Source organism: Mycteria americana, chromosome 7, assembly GCF_035582795.1.
Source record: "Mycteria americana isolate JAX WOST 10 ecotype Jacksonville Zoo and Gardens chromosome 7, USCA_MyAme_1.0, whole genome shotgun sequence".
Lineage (NCBI taxonomy): Eukaryota > Metazoa > Chordata > Aves > Ciconiiformes > Ciconiidae > Mycteria > Mycteria americana.
In genome coordinates, this window is record NC_134371.1 from 58768872 (window position 1) to 58793364 (window position 24493).

Here is a 24493-nt window from a genome sequence, read left to right on the forward strand (position 1 = left end):
TGGTGACAAAATTTGCTTTCCCAGAGAGATGTGCCCGGTGGCACCGCGGGCACCCACGTGAGCGTGTGCTGCCGTGGGTGTGCACCAGCACATGCTGTCACCAGGGCAGAGCACAGCGTTGCACGAGGGCCGTGACTGTGGGACAGCTCAGGGGCTCGGCACAGCAAGGACCACCCCAAGGACCACCCCCCCCCCAAACCCTGCCTGTGCGGTGGGAGCAACAGGCTCCCTGGCTCCGCAGCACGTCCGCGATCTCCAGCCCTCCCATGCTCGCCGGTGGGGAAACTGAGGCACGGACCAGCATATCGGAGGGGGTGAGCTGCCCGTGGCCACCCAGCACCCCGTGGAGCAGGGGCATGAACCAGGTTTGCACCCCCTCACCCGCCCCAGGCTCCCACTGCCTCCGGCAGGCAGCCCTGCACCGGCAAAGGGTCTGCCCCCTCCCTGCCTGCACCCTGGGCAGCTGGGCGAGGCCATAGGCTGAGAAATAAATCTTTTAAAATAAGCTTAAAAATATATATCTCTCTATAGATAGTTTCCCTTTGCAATAAATAAAGGTGGGGGATGCCCGCCCCAGGCCTTGCCCATGGCACCCCAGGGCACAGCTGGCTCTGGGGCTGCCCCCTTATCGGGATGGGGGGCACCAGGGCACCCTGTCAGGGCACCCCAGCGTGTGGCCCGGGTGGGGGGTCCCAGGAGGAGGTGACAGGGAGCAGACAGTGACCCCGCAGGGGGGGAAGCTGGCAGGGCACTGAGCCCACCTTGCCAGCAGCTCCAGAAACAGAGGGGGGGGGTTAGTGCTTCCATTTCTGGGGGGGGGGAGCAACAAGCCCGGGGCAGGGTAACCCCAAACCCTGCACGGGGGGACGCGGCACCATTGGCACAGCCCCGGGCTAGGGACACGCGGGCACGGCGTGGCCTGCACACAGCTTGCATAGAAGTGCCAGCCTGCCCGGCTGAGCCCCTTTATGGGGAGCACGGGGGCCGGTCCTCCTTGGCTGAGACCGGGGGGCATCGCCACTCCGGCGATTAGCAGCACGATGCGGGCAACCCCGCTCTGCACCCTCCTGTGCCCGCCGGGCGCTGGGGAGATGCTCTGCCCGGGAACAGGCAACCTGTGGGGAGAAAGAAGGGGGGGTGGGGATGGGGGGTGGTCAGCTGGATGCCTCTAAACCCAACCCGCGCTTCCAAGCCACCGTGCGTGAGCACTGGGGGAGGGTGCCCATGTCCCCAAGCTCACCTAGCGCCGGGCGCCTGCCCCGCAGCGTCCCATGCTCTGCATCTCGAAGGCATCGGGCATGGCGGTGCCACCGGTGCTGGGCACACTGGGCTCCTCCAGGCAGTCCCGCTTGCCACCGGCAAAGCCCTCAGGGCCGAAGTTGGGGTAGGAGCCAGGCAGTGTGGGGTGCAGGGCCACCATCACCGAAGCGGTGGCCGTGACGGTGGCATAGCTGCCAGCAGGACCCTGCAGGCGGGTGCTGTAGGCGGGCAGGGCTGCAGGGGCGGCTGGCCGGGCGCCCGGCGGGCAGGGCTGCGGGTAGTCTCGGGGCGGCGCGGGGCACGGCTCCCCGAAGGGCAGGGGGGGTGTGGGCTGCGGGCCGGGAGCCTCCTTCTTCCCCTGGACCTCAGGGCTGTCCTTGTAGGGCTTCAGCACCTGGGGGCAGGACATGGAGCATGAGGGCCCCTAGCCATGCTGAGCATCCCTCTGGCAACCCCACCAGCACCGCAGGAGACCCACCAGTCCCCGTCCCCCGGCTCTATCGGTGACCCTCTCCCAGGGGATGCCGGGGAGCCGGCAATGCCACGGCGCGCGGAAGCACTCACGGTGATGCGGGGGAAGCTGGGGTCCTTGCCGGCCTCCAGCAGGATGTGTGCCGGGGCAGGGGGCACGATGAAGGGTCCCCGGGGGCTGCCCGGCCCCATGCTCTCCGTGTAGCGCTCCGTGTCCGAGGGGTCGGGGAAGGCAGCGGGCCAGGCTGGGGCACGCCGGACGTACAGCCCCCCAGGGCCCAGGCATGGGGGCACCGGCTCCGGAGGGGGCAGGTGGGGGCCATTATCCACCGGGGATGCCTGGGGAGAGAGGGGATGGCATCAGAGGGACCGGGGACATGCAGGGATGGAGGAGCAGGGGGTGGCAGGGAATATGGGGTGATGCGAGGACGGGGTGAGGGCTGTGTGGGGTGAGGGAGATTTGAGGTGAAGCAGGGATGGGGTCAAATGGGTCAGGGAGGGATGGGGGGAGTCCAGTGTGGGCTGAGGCAGGAGTGGGGTCATGCAGGTATGGGGTGAGCTGGATATAGGGCGAGTTGGATATGGGGCAGAGGAAGGATGGGGTAAAGCAGGGATGGTACAGGGTGAGGGATGGGCTGAGGTGGGTACGGGGCAAGGTTGGGACTGGGCAAGGCAAGGATGGGTATAGGGTGAAGGGGGGACAGGGTGAGGGGCAATGGGGGATGAAGAGAGGTGGGTATGTGGTGGGGGAGGGGTAGGGAGAGGCGGGACAGGGGTCTCGTACCTCAGGGGGTGGCCCGATGACGGAGAGCAGGACGGGCAGCAGCACCAGACCGTTGAGCAGCCCCAGCAGAGTCAGGATGGTGAGCACTGCAAAGAAGTACCTGGGGGGGCCGCAGGCAGAGGGGGTAAGCGGGCATGGCCCCCACGAACTGCATCCCACCCCAAACATGGCTTCCCACACCGCACACCCCAGCCCCCCTATGTCTCCCCAGCCTCCATGCAAGATGGGGTGGGTGCCCCCAGCAAGACACATCCTCGCCAGCTGCCCACAGCCCCATCACCAGCCAGGGGGCTGCCATGCTCACCAGCCCCCATTGCCAAAGCTGTTGGGGGGCAGCAAGCGGTTGGTTTACCCTGCTCCAGCACCCACCTCATGATGAAGTCAAACTCAGAGCCAGCCAACATGAGGACGCCCAGGAGGGTGGAGACGGCACCGTCCATCACGGGGGCGAAGGTGTGCTCCAGCGCCGCGGCCGAGCGCACGTTCCTGCTCCCCGCAGCCGTCAGGAAGCCCTGCATGGGGTGGGGATGTCACACGGGGCTCGTCCCTGTGTGCCGCCTGTGACGTGGCCACCCGTTGGCACATGGCCAAGGGGGTGAGGGTGTGGGGCAGTGGGAGCTGTGGTTCCCTGTGGCCGGGCAGGGGTCTGCCTGCACTCACCAGGGCCACGTGGACAGTAAACTCCACGCCGATGCCCACCGAGGCGATAAGGATGACCACGGGGATGGCGCTCAGCTTGATGCCCATCAGCCCCATGATGCCAAACAGCTCCACTGCCATCATGGCCAGGATGGAGACCTGGGGGACAGTGGGGTCAGTGGGGTGGCTCTGCCTGGCTGGCCCCTCTGCCCCTCCGCCTGGCATGCCTGATCCTACCCCTCCATATAGGGCAGCCTCACCCTATTGCCTCTTTCCCCTCTATTCGGGGTGTTCCTCTGTCCCATCTTTGGGGGGTGGCCCTCAACCTCCTCTGCAAGGACGTCCCCAAACCCCTGCCCACTAGATACGTTCGTTTCATAAGGGATGTCCTTGATCTCTCCATATGGGTTGCCCACCTGGTGCCACCTCCATATGGGTGTTTCCCCACACTCCTCTGCACGGATGTCCCCAGACCCCTGTCCCCTCCATATGTTGCCTTCATAAGCCATGTCCCTGATCCCTCCATACGGGTGCTCCCCACTCACTGCCACCTCCATATGGGTGTCCCTTCCACACAGGGTGTCCCTGGCCACCCCATCGCCCCATCCCCATGAAGCAGGTACCCAGGGCCACCCAGCAGGACGGGAGCAGGGCTAGATGTCCCTGTCCCCACCCATCAGGAGGGCAGCACAGCCGGTCAACCCCGTCCCCACGCATCGGGGTGCGTACTCACGATGATGCCGGCCGTCCAGGGGTTGAGCAGCAGCAGGGCACACACGAGGAAGGTGCAGGCCAGCAGGATGCTGATGGCCAGCAGGAACCAGTGGCGCAGGCCGATGTACTGCTCCCAGAAGAGGAAGGGGTAGCCGCTGGGGTAGCTCAGCACCCCGTGACGCTGGGCAGCCTCCCGGCAGATGGCCCGCACGCTCTCGATCGCCTCCACAAAGTCAGCTGTGCGACGCAGCCCGCTCAGGTAGAAGGGGAACTGGGCGAACTCCAGCGGCTGGGCTGCTGGGACTGGGGAGGAGAGCACGGGCAGCATGGGGGTACGGGCAGCACGGGAGTGCGGGCAGCACGGGGGCACCCCAGCCACACCAGTCTGAGGGCAGCCCAGGCAGCCTGATGCCTGGCTGGGTACCACGGGGCTGGGGAGCGTGCGGGGAGCAGACTGGGGACAAGGAGGAGGGGGTTTCTCTGCTGGCAGGATGCTTGTGGGGTAGGGGGTCACACGGAGCAGGGGAATGCTTGTGGAGCAGAGGGGGAACAGAGTGGAGAGGCTTCTTTGCGGTGAGATGCTCATGGGCTGGAGCAGGGGGGTGTTGCTGCAGCAGGAGGGCGAAGGGCAGGGGGAGTGTGCAGTGGGATGCTCAGGGTGTGGGGCGCAGGGGGATGAGCGTGGGGCATGGGGAAGCAGGACGGTTTCTCTCACAGAGGATGCTGACGGGACGAGGGATGCGGGGGGTTTCTCTTCGGGGGATGCTTGTGGGGCAGGCCCGGTGCAGGGAGCGGGGTCCTCTGCCGGGGATGAGGGGAACAGGAGGGGGCCGCGGGGAGCCCACCGCGCTCACTCACTTCGCAGGTTCTCGCCCGTGGTGTCGTACTTGTCATGGATCCACTCGGGTGGCGGGGGGTAGAAGTTGGCTTGGGAGGCAGCGAAGCCCAGGGGGTCGTTGCTGGCCCACACCGTCAGGCAGATGTAGAAGGTGTCAGGGGGGATGATGCCATTTTCGTCCACCAGCCGCCGCGTGGTCAGCTACGGGGAGAGAGCAGGAGCGGGCATGAGCACAGCAGCGGGCACGAGCACAGCAGCAGGCACAGCGTCGTCCCCAGCCCGGTCGCGCCAGCCGCGTCCCCACGCACCTGATTGAAGTTGAAGGGCTCCTTCTTGTTGCCCGTCTGGATTAGGAGCTTGTACGCCAGCGCCCCGTCCTCAGAGCCATTGCGGTAGCTGTCATAGGTGATGCGCCCGGCTTGCCAGTCCCTGTCGAAGGTGGCCTGGAGCCCTGGGGATGCAGCGCGAGGGGTGAGCATCCCTTGGGGCACACCACCCTGCACAGCATCCTGTGCACCCCGGGAAGCACTGTGCCAGCAGGATGGGCACGCAGAAGCCCCAGGGCTCAGCTTGGCATTGCTGGGCACCTTGGGGGCACCACGGGACCACCCTCCCCAGGGTGCCACGCACCAGGGAAGGCATTCCCAGGCCAGCAGGGAGGGTGCAGGTTTGGAAGGGCATGGAGAAGAGGCATGTCCCTCACCTCGCAGCCAGTCCTGGAAGTAGTGGAGCCACATCTTGGGCAGGTCGCGGTTGCCCTCCCGCACCACGTACTTGACAGTGCTGAAGGCCTGGTGCAGGCTGAGCAGGGCAGCTTGGGCGCCCGGGTAGTGGAAGCCGCCCTTGGTGACGATGAACATGTTGTAGAAGGAGAAGTACTTGAACTGGGCCGAGATGAAGGCGTGCGCCTTGGTGTCCCGCGGCACGATGTCCGTCAGGTAGAGCCCGTCATGCACCATGGTGGTGCCGTAGAGGCTCAGCCCCAACAGCGCCAGGAACAGCACCGCCACCACCGCCTGCGGGGACAGCCCGGGGTCAGGCAGGGTCCCGTGCCACCCACCCGCCTCGGGTGGCCCTGCCGGGGCGGTCCCCACCTCACCTTGGTCCGGGTCCGCAGGAGGAGCGGGGCGTACTTCTCCCGGGCGAAGTCGGCGAGGCTCCAGCGGCAGAAGGGCAGGGGGACGCACTCCCGCCCACCCTTGGCCTCGTCCAGCTGGGCCAGCAGGTCCCGGGTGGAGCTGGATGGGGCGAAGACTTGCGAGCCCAGGGGGTCAGCGGGGGGCAGGAGGACGGCGGGTGAGGTGCACACCTGGGAGGTGGGTGGCAGGACGGTGACGATGTGGTGGCCCGAGGGGTCGCACCGGGTGAAGGCTTGCACGGTGGTGGTGATCTGGGTGCTGGTGGCCACACCGGGGTGCCCGTAAGGGGAGGGGTGGCAGGTGTGGTTGTCATTGGCATCGGCGATCTCCTGGGGTTGGATCTGGATGACCCGTGAGGAGCAAGGGCTGCAGGGAGAGAGGAAAGGAGGAGAGAGGGAAGGAGGAGGAGATGTTGAGGGAGAAGAGCAGAGCCCCCCCATGCTTCTGGGGGGGACCCGTGGGCTCAGCCCCATCCCAGCCAGCCTGGCACCGGTACCTGTAGAAGCAGCAGAGGATGTCAAGCCGGCGTTTCTCGCGGCGGTGCAGGTCCAGGCTCAGGATGGCAGGGAAGACGAATAGCACCATGGCAAAGTTGAACACCACAACCACCGCAGCCTGCGGGCAGGGGGACACATCAGACCTGGGTCCGGTAACCCCTTCTCGCCTCCCCCCCCCCCGAAAAGGACCCCAGCCGAACCTGGAGGGAGAAGGCACGCAGGGCAGGGATGGGCACCAGTGCTGCCATGAAGAAGGCGATCATGTTGCTGACAGAGGTGAGAGCCACGCTGGTCCCCGTGCGCTTCAGGCACTCGCCCGTCCGCTCCTGCAGGGACAGAGGGAGGTGGTGACAAGAGGGGCCACAGCGAGGTGAGAGGGGACCAGGCAGCCCCCGGGCAGGGCTCAGTACTCACCTTGAAGGGGATGTGCTGGCTGGTCTCAGTGAAGGCGTGAGCCAAGAGGAACATGTCGTCCACACCGATGCCAAGGGCCAGGAAGGGCAGGACCTGACGGAGAGCAGCCGGTGTCAGTGGGGGGACACAGCCACAGCCCAGGAGGGGACCCGGCCACCCCGCAGCTCCCAGGGTCCCACCAGCCCCACGGTACCCGGCTCTTTCCCCAGCACATACCTGGGTGGTGGCTGCGTTGAAGGAGATGCCCAGCAGTGAGCAAAGCCCCAGGCCAGAGGCCACGGAGAGAGCCACAAGCAGGACCCCAGCCAGGCCCACGGCCCCTTGGGACCTGGAGCAGTCCCAGCGCAGCATGGTGACGCAGGCATAGGCCAGCTGGAAGAGCACAGCAGGTTAGTGGGGTTGGGGCGGCCAAGGAGGGACGGCGGGGGACAGAGAGAGGGGGCACACGCACCATAAGGAGGTAGCCCCCAGCCACCCGGATGGCACTGACGTCAGAGAAGGACTTCATGATGTCGTTGAGCGTGGTGGTGGAGAAAGCATGGACGCTCTGTGTGGCGTTGGGCGGGATGGAGTCCTGCGCCAGCTGCCGGAGGCACATCCCGTTAGAGGAGCCAGCATCCCCCTGCTCCCCGTACATCCCCTCCAGAGCCACCCAGACCGTCAGCATCGCCGCTGAGGGTCCCTAGGGACCCACTGGACCACAAGAGAGTGGTGCCAGGACCCGTGGCCACATGCAAACCTGGGCGCAGGGGGATGCCACGCACAGGCTCACCCCTGCCCAGCCCCACGTGGGGGCTGTCCCCGGTGCCCACCTCCACGAATTTCCTCTGCCAGGCCTCCAGGATGGCACCCGCCTTCTCCTCGCTCCAGCTGATGTCATGGATCTCGTAGTCATCCTTGAAGTGTTCAAAGAGCTGCCGGGGGCTCATGAGGAGGAACATGGTCTGCAGGGCCTCGGCGCTGGGGGACAGGCACGCACCTCGCTGGGACCGGCTGCAGTGCCCCAGGATGTGGGAATGGGTCCATCCCCCACCCCACAGCTCCCAGCCCCATCATGGACAGCCGGGAGAGGACCCAGGCATCCTGCCCTCCATCCCCCCGCCTTGTTCCAAAGCACTACTCCGCTCACCAGCCCCATACACTCGCCAACCTCACACACTCTCCCAGACAGCCCCGCAGCCCCTCTTGCAGCCAGGGCAGGTTCCCGTGGGCACCGGATGAGGATGAGGGGACCCTGCCCCAAACCATCCCAGGAGCGAGTGCCGCAGCTGGGCCCCTGCACCATGCCTGGGGACGCCCGCGCCGCAGCAGCTCTCACCGTAGCAGCTTGCCCTGGGAGTCTTTGGTTGTGCCGCCTAAAATCAGCTCCTCCTGCCAACGCATGAACTTCCTGGAGAAGCCGTGGCAGCCCCCCGAGAGCTCGGCCGGGATATCGGGGCTCTGCGGGCAGAGGGGAGGCATCAGGGATGTGGGACTGTGGGGCGGGCGGGAGAGCAGCAGCAAGCCCCCGCACCCCTCCCGGTCCCCATGGGCTGTGACCCACCTGCTGGCTCTGCTTGTTGGGGGCACTGGGGGGGCACTGGGGGTCCCGGGGGTCAAGGCAGGGCCGCTCCATGTAAGCCTGCCCAACCTCTGCCTTATCCAGCAGCTCTTTGAAGCCTTCCAGGGACGTGAACTGCCCCAGCTCCTCCATCAGCTGCAGAGGGTCCAGGTTGCTCCACTGGATGTCTGGGCGGCCCCTGGGGAGAGAGAGGCATCGGGATGACGGGGGATGCCAAAACCCACATGTGGTACCACCACCACGCCATCCCATGCATGGGGCTGTGCCTGCGGGCCCGGGGGTGCCCTCGAAGGCAGGGTGCAAGGGTGCGGAGGAGCAGCATCAGTCCCCAGCACATCCCCTACCCCCTCCTGGGGCCACCTGCGGCATCCCCCGTGCCCTGCGCGGCACAGCAGGCCATGCCCCGAGTCAAGTAGCGTGCCTGATCCTGTTAGGCTGGGACAAAGAGGGGGGAGCCGGCCCCGCCGCCTGGCCCCGCTTTGTGCGAGCAGTCAGGCCGATTACTGCCCGCGGGCTAACATCTTGATAGAGGGGAGCAGGCAGGCAAGGGCTCCCGGCATCCCCTCCAGCCCTTCCTGCCATCTCCCCCCAGGCTGGAGGTTTTGGGGCTCAGCAGAGGTTCTGGGGGCTCAGAATGGTGCTGGGAGCTGGGCACGGAGCAGGTCCTTGGAGGTCCACTGGGACCCCATGGGACTTGGGTATCTGGGAAAAGGGGCTCTTCCGTTGCCTGCAGATGCTCTGCTCCCTCCATCCCAGCCCGGGGTGCCGGGGGCCAGCTCCCAGCCTCACTCGGCTTCTTTTTTAAGACAGAAAGGACACACAAAAAAGCCAATAACCCAGCCTAGCACTCCAAAGAGGGGAAGAAAAAGCCCCGAGTGAGTGTGGGTTCTGGGTAGAAACGCAGCCTAATAATTCATGAAGGCTGGCTGGGCCGGAGCCGGCCGCTCGAGATTCCCACATACCAACCGGAGCTGCTGCTGCTTCCAAAGAGAGCCCCTTTTATCTGCTTTCGCTTGCTTCACTGAGCCAGGGCAAATCCTTTTGTCTTTCCATAGATTGCTGCTCTTTGTTCTCCCAGCTCCCGCCCCGCTCACCCCTCGGCGTTAAAAAGGGGGACGAGTCCCCATGGGCTGGCCGGCGCTCAGCCGGGGTGCCCGCCCGGGCACCCGCTCACCCAGCTGCGAGGAGAGCTGGGTCCCACCGCTGCTGCGGGTGCCATCCTGCCTGCCACGCACCCCGGCACCAGGATGCTACCCACCCCGGCGGACGATGCCACCCGCATCCCGCTCGGCACGGCCACCCCAGCCCCGCTCGCTCCCGCTCCCGGCTGCTCCCCAGGCTGGGATGGGGAGAACCTGAGGTCCTGGGGGGACAAAGCCGGTCCCCCGGTCCTGACTGGGGATGCTGCGGCCCCTTCCCCCTCCTCCCGTCCGGCAGCAGCCTGAATAAGGCCACTATTTCATCTGTTTGGCAAGGGGCAGCTTTCAGAGCAGCATTAGCATGAGAAAGCGCGGGGCTGCGTTTGCTGACAATGCACAAGCCGCCCTGGCTCTCCCGGACAAACACAGGCGTAAACAGAAGGAATGTGGGGGGGGTCCCCCTGCCCAGCCCGGGGTCTCCAGCCCCACCACTGCGGTGCGGGGAGCTGGCCGGGAGTCACCCGCTACCCACCCCGGGGACTCTGCACCCTCTGTGTCCCTGGGCGCAGCTCAGCGTCCGCGCCATCGTGGCACCCACAAAGCGCTGGGGGGGGGGAGCAGCCCCCGGGGACCTGCCTGCGGCACGGCCTCTGTCCCCGCATCCCCACCCCTGGCTGGTGTGACCGCATGGCATGGCAGCGATGGGCAGCTCCTGCCCGTGGGCTGCAGCCCCCTTTCCCCGCAGCAGTGCAAGCCAGCCCGTGCCACCGAGGCCAGAAGGACAAGGACAGGGACCTGTCCCCGGGGTGTTGACCCAGCAGGATGAGCAATGCTGGTGGGACCATCCTGGGGCCGAGCAGGGCAAGCAGCAACACCAAGGGACCTTGGGGCAGCTGCATGGGGGGGTCAAGCACCGCCCCTCGGCAGTCCCCCCCCAGCCTCTGCTCCCACCCGTGGCCCCCCACACCGCGGGACAGCCCCCACACTCACGGGAGGTAGGCTGAGCCTCCCTGCAGCTTGGCACCTTCCCAGAAGCAGTCCAGCGGCGTCAGGATCACGCAGGGGAACAGCTTCTCTATCATCTGTGGGAAGAGGAGATGTGAGGGGTCAGCAGGGATGGATCAGGCTCCCCCTGCTTCCCCTCCCAGCCCTGCTGGGCTGCCCAAACCTGCGCCCTCCCGCACAGAGCTGGCGGTGCCTTTGCAGCGCCTGGGGCTGGCAAGCCCCATCCCCACCACAGCGCATCCGCTGCCCGTTTCTTGGGGGACCGATCCCCCGTGGGGGGCTCCCTGGGGGCTATACGCCATGCCCAGCACTCACCCTCTCGATCATGCCGTTCTCAATGATGGGGACACCCGACTTGTAGCAGATCTTATTCAAATCCCACGATCTGGAAAGGCAGAAGGAGGAGCTGAGGATGGGCATCATCCCACGGGGGACACGGCAGGGAGTGTGGGGGACAAGCAGGACACAGCGGGGGTCCCCGTCCCCCCCGTCCGGAGCCGGACTCACTTTCCGTACAGCGAGACTTGGACTTTGCTGGCGGCCAGGGCCGCCTCGAGGTGGAGCTGCAGGGCCTCCTGCGTCAGGATGTTCTCCCCGTCCCGCTTCGGGGTCTGGATCAACATTTGGGAGGTGTAGACGGACTCCTCGCCCAGCTTCTCCTTGGTGTAGCGCAGCTCCTGGCTCACCCGGCTGCCCGCTGCGGAGGGGATCGCAACGTGCCCTGTCAGTGCCAAGGCTGGCAGAACCCCCATCCCACCAACCCGTCCTGCCCACCAGGATGCCCAGGGAAGGGGACGGGCAGGAGCGAGGCCCCGCGACATCAGGTCGTGCCATGTTAACCCGGGGGGGCTTCTTGCCATAGGGTTCCCCAACTGCTGCATCCTCTGGGCGCTCGCACCCAGGGGACCCAAGCAGGGAGCATCCCAGCCCACACTGGACCAGGCATCCCCCTTCCCACCGACGCGGATATTTCCAGCCCCAGAATGGCTCGTTGGCTTTGCTTTCCTTGGAAAAACCCCATGGACGGACAGCTGGGGAAGCGGATGGGACGCAGCCTGCCTGCTCCCACCCATGCGCTGCACCGGGTGCCGCAGATGCCCGACACAAGACGACCCCAACTCAGCAAGTGAAACTGGGGACACCCCACCCCGTCCCTGCCCAGCTGTTCCCTGGCACCCCGAGGCGGGCAGCATTTCAGCCAGGGGATGGGCATAGGGAGAAGTGGGCACCCCCAAGCCCACCCCAAGGTGCAGGCTGCCTCAGGAGGGGCTTGGGGACAGGGGAGGGACACGGTGCTGGGCAGCTCCACAGGACCCCTCTCCTCCCACTGAGGCTCTGGGATCTGTCCCCAATGGCAGCGTGAGAGCTCTGAGCTTGGCGGGGCCAAGGTTTTTGGGAGAAGCCGCTGACTTTATTTGCAGCCGCCTCGGTGCAGAAGAGAAATCCCCCTCCCCGCCAGCATGGCTGGGGCTGAGCTCAAACCCTGCATGGCCTTTTGCGTGGCAGAGCACCATCCCAGGAACAGCCATCTCCGTCCCCATTGAACGACAGGCTCCCATCCCTCCTGGCACAGCGAAGAGGGGGCGACGCAGCCCGGAGGAGGGTGGGACCCCGATCCTGAGATGCTTAAGCACAACACCCGGCCACCCTGCTCCCAGCCCCCTGCCCGGGGGGGGGGATGCTACGTGTAGCCCACAGCCCCGTGCCACCCACCAGGGATGCCCCAGGGTGCCCAGTGTCGGGGCGCATCCCAAGGCAGCGCTACTGGTGCGGGGGGGGGCCAGCTCCTGCCCAGCCCCGGGTGCTGGGGAAGGGGGGGGTCAGGATTCATCCGCGCTGGGACGCTCCCTCAGCAAGAGGCGGGGGCCCCGGCGGGCCTGGCCCCTCGCCAGCGCCGAGGAGGCCAGAGCGAGACCGCAAATAAGGAGCAGAATCTTCCCTTTTAATGACTTATTATATGGGTTGGTGTTTTTTGGTTTGGTTTTTTTTTTTCCTGCTTTTTGGGAAGGGGGGGTGTGGGGGGGCATCTTTATTGTTCCTGGCTGGGCCGGGGAGCAGCTGGTGTCCATCAGATGCCAGTTGGGATGGAGGTTGTGCCAGGGCTGGGGAGAGGGGGGGACACGGCCACGGCCTTTGTGTGCGTGTCAGAGGGGATGGCGGCGCCTGGGGCGAGGGGACGAGGACACAGGGAGGGTGGGTGTCACAGGGCCGGGGGGGAACCCGTCCCCTTCCCAGCAGGCTGGGAGGTCGGGCAGGAGGTGCCCCGAGCTGCTCTGATCTCAGCCGCGCCACCCACGCTGAACCCGGGCGGGCGGTGGGACGCGGCGATGGGGGAGCGCCCAGCACAGCCACCGCTCCCAGGGGACGCATCCCGCTGCGCCGCGCAGGCATCTCCGCCGAGCACGGCCACGGGAGGAGCCGCACATCTGCATGCATGGAGTGGGGGGGGAACCCCCTGAAAAATTAAAGAAAGAAGAAAAAAAAAGAGAGAAAATAAAAAGCCGTCCCTTGTAATTAGTGTTAATTTGGAACAGGGCACTGCGAGCCGTCAGCAAGCTTCAAAGGCCGTGAGGAAGCCTCAAATTCCAACACCCTAATTAACCAAAGAGCAACATGAAAAGACAAGGCAGCGCACACAGGGCTGCCAAGGACACTTCAAACGGGCGCACGCCCGCCGGCCGGCCGGCCCAGGGCTGGGAGCCGGAGTGGGGCGAGACGCCCCACGCCGCACGCAGCCCCCCGGCCCGGGGAGGGGGCCGGGGGGGGGCACCCCGATACCAACAATGAGCACGTTAATGAGGAACTGTATGTAAATTCTTCTTCTTTTTTTTTTTTTAATTCCAATTAACAAAAGGAGCCCTCGGCTTTTTCATGCAAAGGGCCCTCTGGTTCCAATCAGGCGCCCCGGTCCTGCTTATTAACAGCCCACTCTGCTCCCAGCAGGGGCTGCCTTTGCCCCCCCCCAGACCCCCACACCAGGCAAAGGGACCCCCATGCCCCCCAAAACCTCCCAGCAGGGCCTGGGGGCAGGACAGTCCCCAGAGGCAGCCGTGCCTTGCGTGAGCATCCTCCCTGGGGTGGGCACCGCTTCTGGGTACCACTGGCCAGGGGTTTCACACTGGTCATGGGATGCAGGCACGCAGCAGCATGGGCTGGATGGTGGATGGGACCCCATCCCCACTCACACCCCAAACACCCAGGGTGCAGAGCGGGCCCCCACCGTGCCCAAGCAGGGAGGGGACAGGGTCCCCAGCAGTGAGGGTGGCTGCGTGTGCGGCTGCCTCCCGCCCGTGGCCATGCCGGGGGAGCCCTCCCCATAATTACAGCATCCGCCGCAAAATTACAGAGCAGGGCAGGAGCCTCCCTGCCCCCTTCCCGGCCACCCTGCCTGAGCCGCCCCCCCTGACACCGCTCCCCAAACCCTCCTGGCACAGGACCCACGGCCACAGCACTGCAGCTGGCTCACCCTTGCCCGGTGGGACCAGCTTGTGCCCTCTTCTGCCCCAGTGGGTGCAGGGACCGCAGCACCCCCTGCCCGATGCCAGCCCCCCTGCACCCTCCAGCCACGGGCAGCCCCAGGCTGGGGGGGGGCAGGGAGGGCAGGCAAAGGGGTTGCTCCTGCTCCCAGCCAGGACAGAGCCCCAGCCCCCACATTGCACCCCTGCCCAGGAAGACCCAAGCTCACCCCACATCCCCCCCAAGGGCTGCAGGCACCCCCCAGACCCAGCTCAGAGGGTTTGGGGTCAGAGGAGCCCATGCCGGGTCCTGCTGCCCCCGAGGCAGCTGCAAGCCCCCCAGCACAGGGCTCACCCCCACACAGCCACTGCGCCTGGCATGACGGCAAGGGGACGTCCCGCTGTGCCTACGCAGGGCTGGAGGTGGGCAAACTCCATACGGGCCCTGTCCCCAGGCACCCATGGGTGGGGGGCAGCGGGCTGAGCGTGCCGGGGCAGCATGCCTGGGCAGACCGGGAGGGCAGTGGGTCGGGGCAGGCTGCCAGCCCCACACCAAGCCCTCCCTGCCCGATAAGGGCACAGGGGCAGGAGGCAAGAGAGGGCCAGGGGAGGTGCTGGGGGCTGTGGAGAGGCATCGGTGTCCCCCTGGGAGACAGATGCTGCTGCTGCAAGGACCACTCTGGGTTCCCCCAGGTAGGTGGAGGCTGTGCCACCGCTCTGCCGATGGGACCTGGGTACCACCAGCAGCTGTCACCACCGCTTGGGTGACCTGGATGGGTCAGGGTGGCAGGGAGGGAACATGCCTGGGTGCATGTCCTCGCTTGGCCTCCAAAAATCAGGGCCTGTCCCCCTGCCTGTTGTAACAGGGCTATGGGATGCGATGACAAATGTGGCAAGTCCCAGATTCGGCTGCTGCAGGGGGGATGCTGCAGCCCTGTCCCAGGGCCAGTGAGCCCCAGAGCCGGGCCAGCCCTGACCCCAGCTCCAGCCATGCCCCCCCATGAGGAAAGAGCTGGGGACAGTAACGGGGAGCAGCCCCCTTTCCATAGCACAACATCTCAATGCCAGGGCTAGAAACCCCTGCTCAAGTCCACAGATGGGAGGGGGGCAAGGTCATGCTGAGATCCCTGGGGAAAAGCCATCCCCATCGGGACCCCCCTCCGCAGCACCCCACGCTGCAACAAGGGGCACCCACGGGGGCACACACAGGACCGCTGAGCCGCCCCACGGCAGGGACAGAGCACATCACACCGGCAGATACGCCCACCCCTGGGCGATTAAAGCCCCCAGGGGCAATGGAGATACGCTGGCATCATCCCGCATCCCATGCGCCATCCCGCATCCCAGCAGGAGGGGGTCCCGAGGCACCGCCCCGAGCATCTCTCGGCCGGCCGCTTCCCCGTGCCGAGCGGCGTGCAAGCTGGAGGCCACCTTCAAAGTGTTGTGGGGCGGATTAGCTGGATTAGGGAGGCAGTGAAAGGACCCATGCTGCTCCGGAGGAAGTCTCGCCCAGGGCACGCTGAAAGAGCCATTTTTACCTGTCCCGGCCGCTACTGCTGGCCTCGCCAAAAGCCCCGTGGCCCCGTGCTGTCAAAACACGTCCTCCCGGCCCCATTCACCCCACGGTGCGGGGGGCTGGCCCCAGGGAAAGGGGGGGCGTGTGGCAGATGGGTGTCCCCGGCAGTGCCGAGGGATGAGTGTGGGCCCACCACTGCCCCGGCACCTCTGACCAAACCCAGCCCCGCCAAAGGGGCTCCCGCAGCCCGGCTAAGTCAAGAGGGGCAGCAGAAGTGGGGGATGCCTTCAAAAAGCCAGCGATGGAGGGGCTGAAAGGGCCCGTTTGAGGCCGGCTCCCCGGCCGTCGGCCCCAGCCAAACCCTTTTGTTTAAGGGCGAAGCTAAATTAATGTCTTTATTACCCCAAATCGCAGGGCAGCGGTTCCCAGCGCGGGCGGGGGGGCAGCCGGCAGCTCGCACCGCCCCGGCCAGCACCGAGGGGACAGCGCGACCCCCGAAAAAGAGGGAAAAAAAAAAAAGGGGGGAGAGGGGATTCAGTTGGGAACTATTCACCGCTAAGACTCCTGTCAGCATTGACATAAATTTCCACTGGTGTTGGCATTTAGGCATTTGCCATTTCCATATGTATAGGGCTGCCTGTACTAATTATGCTAATCACCCCCTCTGTTGGCTGCTGTGAAAAATGGCCACATTAGGCACTCCACTGCTTGCTAATGTCACTTAATGTGTGGTTGAAACATACATTCATCCCCCTCTGAATGGTGAAATTTTTCCACATTGCTGGCTTCATTCAGGCAAGAAATGAATTTTTTGAACTCAGACCACTTTTCCAGGCCCGAGGGAGAGGCAGATAATAAAACCCTCTTCTCGGGCCCTGGCGCTGCCCCCTCCCAGCCACCAAATAACATTTTAAAAAAAAAAAAAAAAGCTGTGTCCGTGGATATGTCTAAGTTTAAAAAAACCCCACACTTTCTAGGAAATAAAAAAATATATAAATTGAAAAGCAAAGCAAAACAGATAGGGGCAGATAAGCCACAGCCATCTGTAAAGAGTCTCCCAGTCTTTTCGGGTTAATTAGCAAAATTTTCCAGCCCAAAAAAGCCAACCAAGCTGTCAAGGAAGGGAAAAGGAAAAGCAAGAGGTTTCATGCTCGCCTCCCAAAGATAAATAAATAAAGGCAAACTGCCTGCACCCCATCTTTGGGCAGGCAGGGGGCTGCTGGGCCAGACCCCCAAGAAGAAAGGTCCTTTCAGAGCCAGCCAGGGCTGCAAGGAAGAAGGTGTTTTGGAGCAGAGGGCAGAGCCAGGCAGGCTGGGTTTTGGGATAACGGGGACCTCGGCACCCCATGGCAGCAACGCCCCAGCTGCCCCTCAGTCCTCCAAGCCCCCGAGGATGGGGGCACAGGGTCCCCAAGGACACCCAGACCCTGCGAACAGAGAGGGCTGCGGGGTCCCGAAGGAAAAATCCCACTGGGACAGGCAGGGGGGCCCCAGGGCAGCGCTGGAGACCCTGGGCAGCCCCTTCCTTCCCTATGAGGCGATACCCATGTCACTGCACCCAGAGAGGAGTGGGGACCCTGTCCCCACAGGACACCTGTCTGGGGACAGAGCAGGGACATGGCAGCCCAGGAGCCGCCCCTTGGGCGCGAGGCCAGCTCAGGACAGATCCCAGCAGGTGTCTTGCAGCCCCCACTGCAAGGGACGAGCCATGATCTGAGCCCCCCATGCTACCGGCACCAGCCCCATACCCCAGCTTCACCCACTCCTTCCTCAGCCCCTGCACCGACATCTCACCCCACAAAACCCACCCGCCGGCAACGACGAGACCACCCACCTCTCCCTGTGCCCACCCAGGAATGGCCACGGCACCTTGCCACCCCCCCACAGCTGCTGTCCACCCGCCCCGTGGGTCCCACCACATACAGTGGGGACAGGGGCTGGGAAGAGGGGCCACATGGACTGTCTCCCCAGGGCAGAGGCAGGGTGGGGAGGGCGCTGAATCCCCATCTTTGGCTTTTCGTTGTGGCTTTCCCATCCCCGATGCCCTTCTCTCTGCAAAGACAGAGCCAGCCGGGGTCTCCTCTCCTGCTTGCCCCTGCTGTAGGGGGAGCCCCTGGGCTGCACCCCAGCCCTGCCCTGGGTGCCAAGGAGGGGACGGCCCATGCCAAGTCCTATTGTAGAGGTCAAGGAAGGACAAAAACTATTGCCAAGGGGGCTGGGGGTGTCTCAGCTTCATGCCCCAAGCTGAGAACGAGGCAGCAGATTCCCCTTGCCCCCATACCACGCATCCCATTTCATCCCACTGCCGCATTTGGGGTGTCCCTGACCCCTCCAGGAGAGGATCGAGGTCTTCTCTGGGGAGACTCGGCAGCTCTTTGAGAACACGACGGCTGCACAGGGCGCTGGGCTGTTCCGGTTAGGAATTAACCCGGCCTTCCTTTGAACCAGCCCTCGGTGCTATAAATCAGGCAGGCCCATTCACCACCCAGGGCTCTGCCTGCCCAGAGCTCGCCGCCCCGGCCCCTTGGCCCTACAGACGCCCTGGGAGAGCCAGGAACAGCTGCCAGGTGTCTAGAGGTAACTCAACACTCGCCGCTAGCCGAGATTTCAAAGCCTCTGAGTGGCTAATTGCTTCAGAGGAGCCTAATTGAACATTTCCACAGTCGAGTCCAATTTATGGGGTGACACGGCCTCCCTCCATCTCCCAAACAGGGATGCGAGTCAGGCACAACCCCAGGGCACCACCAGCACCCCCCAGCCAGCGGGGCTGAGGACACTCCCCAGATGAGGGCAGGGGACCCTGCACTTTCCCACGATGGACAAGGTCACAGCCCAGGCTCAGGGGGACCCATCAGGGGACCTGCCATCAGCACGGTCCCAACACTGAGCCCAGCCATGGGGCCAAAGCAGGGCTGCCCACCCTATACCCCTGGGGAGGGACAGCAGCACGGTCCCCCCATGGGAAGCAGCTCTCTTGCCTCCCCTGCCCACCCAGTCCCCGGCTCCTGGAGGGCTGAGCTCAGCCTGCAGTGGGGACAACCCGGCACAGGGTCATGCTCCACTGCTGCAGGGTTGGGACCTCACCTGGGTGAGGTGGTTTGGGCTGGAGCATCACCAACCCACATCCCTCAGCCTGGCTAGGCAGAGGCAGGTGAGCAAGTATAGCCCAGCTCCAGGGGGTCATCACAGGCTTCCCAGGACCCTCAGCCACCCAGCCTCTGAGCTGGGATCTACTGGCCTAGGGGGATAGGACCAGGACTCCCTGCACACATACTCTGCCCCTTAAACACCCCACAGCGCTGCCTCGGAGCTGGGATGGACTGTGCTCCTGCAGACATCTCCACACACACACACCCAGAGAGGGCAGGAGCTGGGGTGCCCCAGCACCCTGGGGGTCCCAAGGCTTTGGGGCCAGGCTGACAGGGGCACCCAGCTTTGCCAGCCTGGGGGCAAGGGCTGCGCTGCCTTGACCTGGCACGGCAGTACCAGGCTCACTGCAGAGGGGCACACACACCAGCCACCCTGCCGTACACCCGGGGACAGGAGAAAGTGGTGGCTGAGAGAATCCAGAAGCAGCTTAAAGTGCTCAGGAACCATCACCACAGTCCGTGAAACTATGTCCTGCTCCCCAGAGGCAGCCCAGGCCCTCCTGCCCCCCAATAACGCACATCCCCACACCAGGATGGGGTCCAGAGATCAGGGAGGGCTGTGTACACCCGAGGACACCCAGGGATGCTTTGATCTCACAGAAAATACAGAAGCAGAGGCCAGTGGAGAGGCAGACACCCACAGATGGTTATGGGGAAGGGAGGCAGCCCCACAGCTGATACACAAGACGGAAAGAGCCACCGCAAACCTTCCACATCCTGACCCACGCAACCCCATCGGACTAAAGCCACCCTGGCCACATAGTCCTTGGTGGTCGCAGGTAGTGCCAATGCCCGAGGACAGCCTCCCCGAGCACGCTGGGGCCGTGCCACCCAGGAGCAAGGCACGGAGGGGTCTGCCCCAAGTGCACACTCGCAGGGAAAGAGCCCTCCCAGGAAGGCCAAGGGGGGGGCCCCGAGCAGCACCCCACAAAGCACCTCAGCATCGCATGCCATCCCCACCCTGGGCGCTGCAGATCCGTCAGCAGTGTTTCACTATGGAGTAAAAAAAAAAAATCCAGCTCCCGACACCAAAGAAGATGCCATGCCATGAGAAAGAGCCAGTTCCTCGGAGAGGCCCCTGGCACCCGTGCTACAGCCACACCACAGTGGGGGGGAATATCCTCTAACAGCAGCCGCAGTGCCTCCTGCCTGTACCCACATGAGCAGGGAAGCACACTGGGGCACAGACATGTGTGTAAGAAAAGCCGGGTGTCTGGGGACTTCCAGCCGTCCCCAGGCTCGGCCCCTTCCCCGTCCCACTCCCTACCCCGATGCACCGCAAGTCCCGTTCCCCCTCAACAGGAACAACCGCAGCCACTTCCCTGCCTCCAGCCACGGCTGCAAGAAACACCAACTCCTCGCAACCCCAAAAGCACAATAAAAATCCGATGGAGCCAGAGCCACGACCCAGAGCAAGGGACCCACGGAGGGAGCGTGTCCCTCCTCCAGCAGCCACCGCTCAGGCGCCGGCCGGACCAGGAGGTATCACTGGATTTCTCTGCTACGTGTTGCAGAGGAAAGGGGTGATGGAGACGAGACCTGGGGGGGGACCAACACCCCTTGGGAGTGGGGAGCAGGTGGGAGAGCCAGGCGTTCCTGGGCAGGGGTGCGTGCGTGCATCTGTGTGCGAGTAGCAAGGGAACGCAAGGCTTTTTTTTTTTTTAATTAAAAAAAAAAAAAGGGGGTGGGAGAGCAAAGTTGCTTCTATTGTTGAACCAAATCCAAGAGTAGCTGAGGACCACACAGGGAGCGGGGCGTGGGGGAGGAGGCAGCGCTCCCGCACAAAGATGGCTGACACCCCTCCGCTGAGCAACATCTGCCCCTGCACAGCACCCCGCCGGGGACCCCAGGCTGAGAGACCCCCCCCGGCCAGGGCCTGGCAGGGATGGGGGGGTGCGATGCGGGGTGCTGCCCCCCCGGGACCCCCAAAGCAGGAGGGAGGCGCAGGGAAAGCGAATCGCAGCGCTGGGGAGCAGAGCGGCAGGGAGAGGGGAGAGAAAATCCACGCTGGAGTTATTAATAACAAAGGAGGGGGATCAGCCGCTTCCACTCGGAAACGGGGATTTGCTCCTGCCTGACCCTGCCCGCCGCTCCGTCCCCGCCGGGCAGGGCTCCCGAGCCGGGACCGGCAGCCCCGCGGCGCCGGCTCTGCCCCGGTACGGGGCTGCGACCGCCCACGGGGGCTCTTCCCGCGAGGAAAGGGCCCGGCGGCGGGAGAGCGGCACCGCGGGAAGTGGGTGCCCACGCGTGGGGACACGCGCACCCAGCCGGCGCCAAACACCATCCCCGCCGCACGTGTCCGCTGGTGCGGGGACGCGACCGCACCTTCGCGCGGAGGCACGCGTGGGGGTCCCTCTGCGACTCAGCACCGCGCACCCGGCACCTCCGCTCGCGAGCGTCCGCGGCCCCGTCCTCCGCGGCCCCGCACGCCGGAATCCCGGCGGCATCCTCCTCCCGCCCCGCTCCGCGCTGTCACCTGCCTCCGGGCCAACCCCGCACCTCCGCGCCCCGCGGGGGGACAAAGCCGCGGCCGGGAGCGGGGCCGTTCCCACGGGCGGCTGAGGCCGTGGGGCCGCGCTTACCTTCCACCCAGAGGTGCTCGATGTCGGTCTCGATGGAGGCCACCCGCAGCCCCACGGCCAGCGCCCCGAACACCAGCAGCCCCACGAAGAGCACCTTCCCGCAGTGCCGCTGGATCCGGCAGCCCAGGGCGAAGAGCAGCGCCTGAAAGCGGGCCCGCAGCCACAGCGGGGCCCTCTGGCCCACGGCCCTGCCCTGGGGAGAGGGCGAGGATCAGGCGGGGAGCGGGTGAGAGGAGCCCCTGCCCGGGGAGAGAAGGGGAGGGGGGGGGAGAATCCCGCAGCGGGGCGGGATGCCCGCGGCGGCCACGCTCCGTGGGCTGCGGGAGCGGGACCGGGACCCCTCCGGCACCCGCGATGCTGGGGGTGCGCAGCCGGGGAGAGCGCGGGTCCCCGAGCCGGGGGACACGGGGGTGCCCACACCCGCCCCGCGCTCCTCCTCCCTCCCTCCGCGCAGCCCGAGCACCCCCCCCCCCCCCCGGCCCGGAGCCCCCCGCGGGAGCGGGCGATGCTCGCCCCTTACCTCGGGCAGCGGCTTGCGGCGGGCGGCGCGGAGCGGCAGCGGCGGCCGCGGCGCGGAGCGGGGGGGCTCGGCCGGCATGGCGGGGCGGCTGGCGGGGCTGGGCACCCCCCGTTATGTGGGGCCGAGCGCGGCGGCCCCCATGCGCGCGGCGGGGCCGGTGGTGCCGGTGGCGGGGCCGGCGGCGGTGCGGCGCGGTGCCGGTGCGCAGGGCTGTGTGCCGCCGGCCGCCCGCCGCGCCTCTAAAGGGGAGGCGGGGGCGGGGGGCGCCGGGGCCGCGCCGCCGCCGCCGCTCCCATTGGCCGCCGCCGCCGCGGCAGCGCCCATCGCCGCTGCTAGGCAACGGCGCGCCCGCCGCCGGCGGCCACACACGGCGGCACCCCCCGCCCGCCCCCCCGCCCCGCACGGCCCGGCCCGGCCCCGCCGCGGGGGGGAGCGCGGCGGCGGCGGCGGCGGCGGCGGCACCGGGGGCGCCCGGCCCGGCCCGGCCCGCCCCGCCCGCGGGCAACGGCACCCGCCGCAGCCGGGGCTGCCCCCCCCCTCCGTCCCGTCCCGTCCCGTCCCGTCCCGTCCCGCCCCGGGACCGGCAGCCCCCCCACGGACACCCCCGGGGATGGGCAGGTCCCCCCCGGCCGCACCGCAGGGGTGGGCACCCCCGCACTGCCACCCCCGGGGTGGGCGTCCCCCACTGCACACCCCAAGGGAGGGGCACCCCCTGCAGCAAAGCCCATCTGCAGGGCACCCCCCCACAGCCGCCCCCAAGGACGGGCATCCCCCTGTAACCACCCCCCCAAGGGTAGGTAGCCCCCCCATAGCTACCCCCCAAGGATGAGCGCCCCACAAGCAGGGCATGCCCCCACAGCCACCCCCAGGAATGAACAGCCTTCTCCCACAGCTACCCCGCAAGGGTAGGCAGCCCCCTGGAGCTGCCCCAAGGGATGGACATCCCTCCCAAGGGCACGGCGTGCCCCCGGAGCCTCTCCCCGAGGATGGGCATCCCCCCATAGCTACCCTCCTTGGTCCAGGCATTCCCCCCTTCGCCCCCCCAGTGCTGGGCAGACCCCGCATAGCCACCCCAAGGGCCAGGTATCCCCTCCAGGGCCAGGCATCTTCCCACGACCACGTCCCAAGGGACAGGCAGCCCTCCTAAGGGCAGGATATCCCCCTGCGTCCACGCCCCAGGGGCCGCGCATCTCCCCTGTAGACACCCCAAGGGATGGGCATCCCCCCTTCGAGGGCCTTCAGGTGTCCTCCCCCAAAGGACCAGGTATCCCCCCAATCTTGTTTCCCAAGAACAAACCATCCCCCCCCACAGAGCAGAGTGTCCCCCGACCCCCAAATGCCTGTTGCCCTCCCCAGGAGCCAGATATTGCCCCAGGGCCATGATGGGGGGCAGGAAGACACCCCACTCTTTGGGTGTGCCCACAGTGCTGCCCCAAGCCCTGCCATGGGGAGCAGAGCCCAACACCCCAGGGCAGAGGCAGGGGGGCACGGAACCCCCATCCATGGGGCAGGGGGCTGGCAAAAGGGCAAGGGGTAAATGCCACCAATAATTTGTGGGGTAATTGGGATTATTTCTCTGCTCATTTTACACCCTTCTCAGGTCTTTATTGGACAGACCTGGTGCTGCTCCGACCGGGAACGGTGCCCCAAGGGGCTGCTGAGGGCACCCAGGGGGGTCGGTAAACTCACACGGAGCAGCACCCACCCCACGTGCATCCCCATCGCCACTGCCCACCCCGGTCCCCTGGAGCAATGGAGGTGATGCTCATCCTGGTGTCTCCTTACTGGCCAAAAATGGGGGAAACCCCCATAAATAAACCGAGTTCTTCGGGCGGCTCCTCCGCGCCCCCCGGCCATGGCCCCTGCCAGCCCGACCCACTGCCGCCGAGCTCTCCTGGGCCTTAGCGGCACGGAAAGGGTTTCTCCCTCGTCCGGCGATAGGCCTGTAGCATCTGGCGTGTCCCCAAATACAGAAGGGAAACGGCTATTCAGCACTTCTGCTGCCTGATTGCTATTAACAACTCCACCATTCCTCTTCCTCAGTGGACCCGCACTACCACCGGGCAGCTGCTGCTTTTTATAAACTTAATTTTAAAAAACTAAGTTGTCCTCCTCTCCGGCACTGCCGGTTCCCCCGGTTCTCCATCCGCTTCCTATCTGTCACCATCTGTTTCCACCTGGGGCTCTCCCGCTGGTACCCTGCAGACAGGGAAACGGCATCAATGTCCTTGGAAAAGTCATGGGATGGTCAACGGAGACCCTCTTGGTGTCTGCCGGGGCCTGGGGCTGAGCCAGGTTTGCCCCATCCCGGGGCACCGACGGTTCCCCTGGGACCTGGGCTCCCGGTAATGCAGGACGGGCTTCCCTGACTCCATCCTGGCTTGCCCGCGCCGGCATCAGGCTCCTGTGCCGCATGAGCACCGTGCAGGACTGACCATGGCCGGATTGTCCCCGGCACCCCTGCCTTCTCTGCACCATGCACCCCCTGTCCTGCTGCCCACTTGCTGCCTCTGTGCTCCCCGGGGACTGGCTGCCCCCCCAGAACCCACACGGTCCCCGCAGCAGCTGGCACCACCGCGGCACGGCGGCGTGTGCCTCGAGCAAGAGGATGTGGGGCTCGGCAGACGGGCAGCTTGGGGATCCCAAGCTCTGCGGGGGGGGTGACAACCCCAGCGACAGGGCCGGATCCTGCCCTGCCAACAGGGATTGAAAACCCAACTGGAAAACGCGTATGGGCAGGACGGGGCTCAGCCTGCCCTTGCCCTGATGCCGCAGCAATGGGCTCCCAGACAGCGGGGCTGCTCTGAGCC

The 24493-nt window shown here is 65.9% G+C and overlaps 1 protein-coding gene across 1 annotated transcript; it reads right to left on the reverse strand.

Annotated features, from left to right (window-relative positions):
* Positions 1 to 985: 985 nt before the first annotated feature.
* PTCH2 (patched 2) lies at positions 986 to 22007 on the reverse strand. The gene is given in 26 exon segments (XM_075509264.1): positions 986 to 1115; positions 1241 to 1654; positions 1825 to 2070; positions 2516 to 2615; positions 2885 to 3027; positions 3176 to 3313; positions 3888 to 4171; positions 4727 to 4907; positions 5015 to 5157; positions 5410 to 5722; positions 5806 to 6211; positions 6342 to 6460; positions 6543 to 6668; positions 6757 to 6849; positions 6973 to 7128; positions 7208 to 7339; positions 7569 to 7716; positions 8075 to 8196; positions 8300 to 8495; positions 10447 to 10538; positions 10777 to 10846; positions 10969 to 11158; positions 21164 to 21356; positions 21684 to 21791; positions 21793 to 21935; positions 21938 to 22007. Coding segments are annotated over 25 exon segments (4326 nt in total). The 3' UTR covers positions 986 to 1115.
* Between the last annotated feature and the right edge of the window lie 2486 nt (positions 22008 to 24493).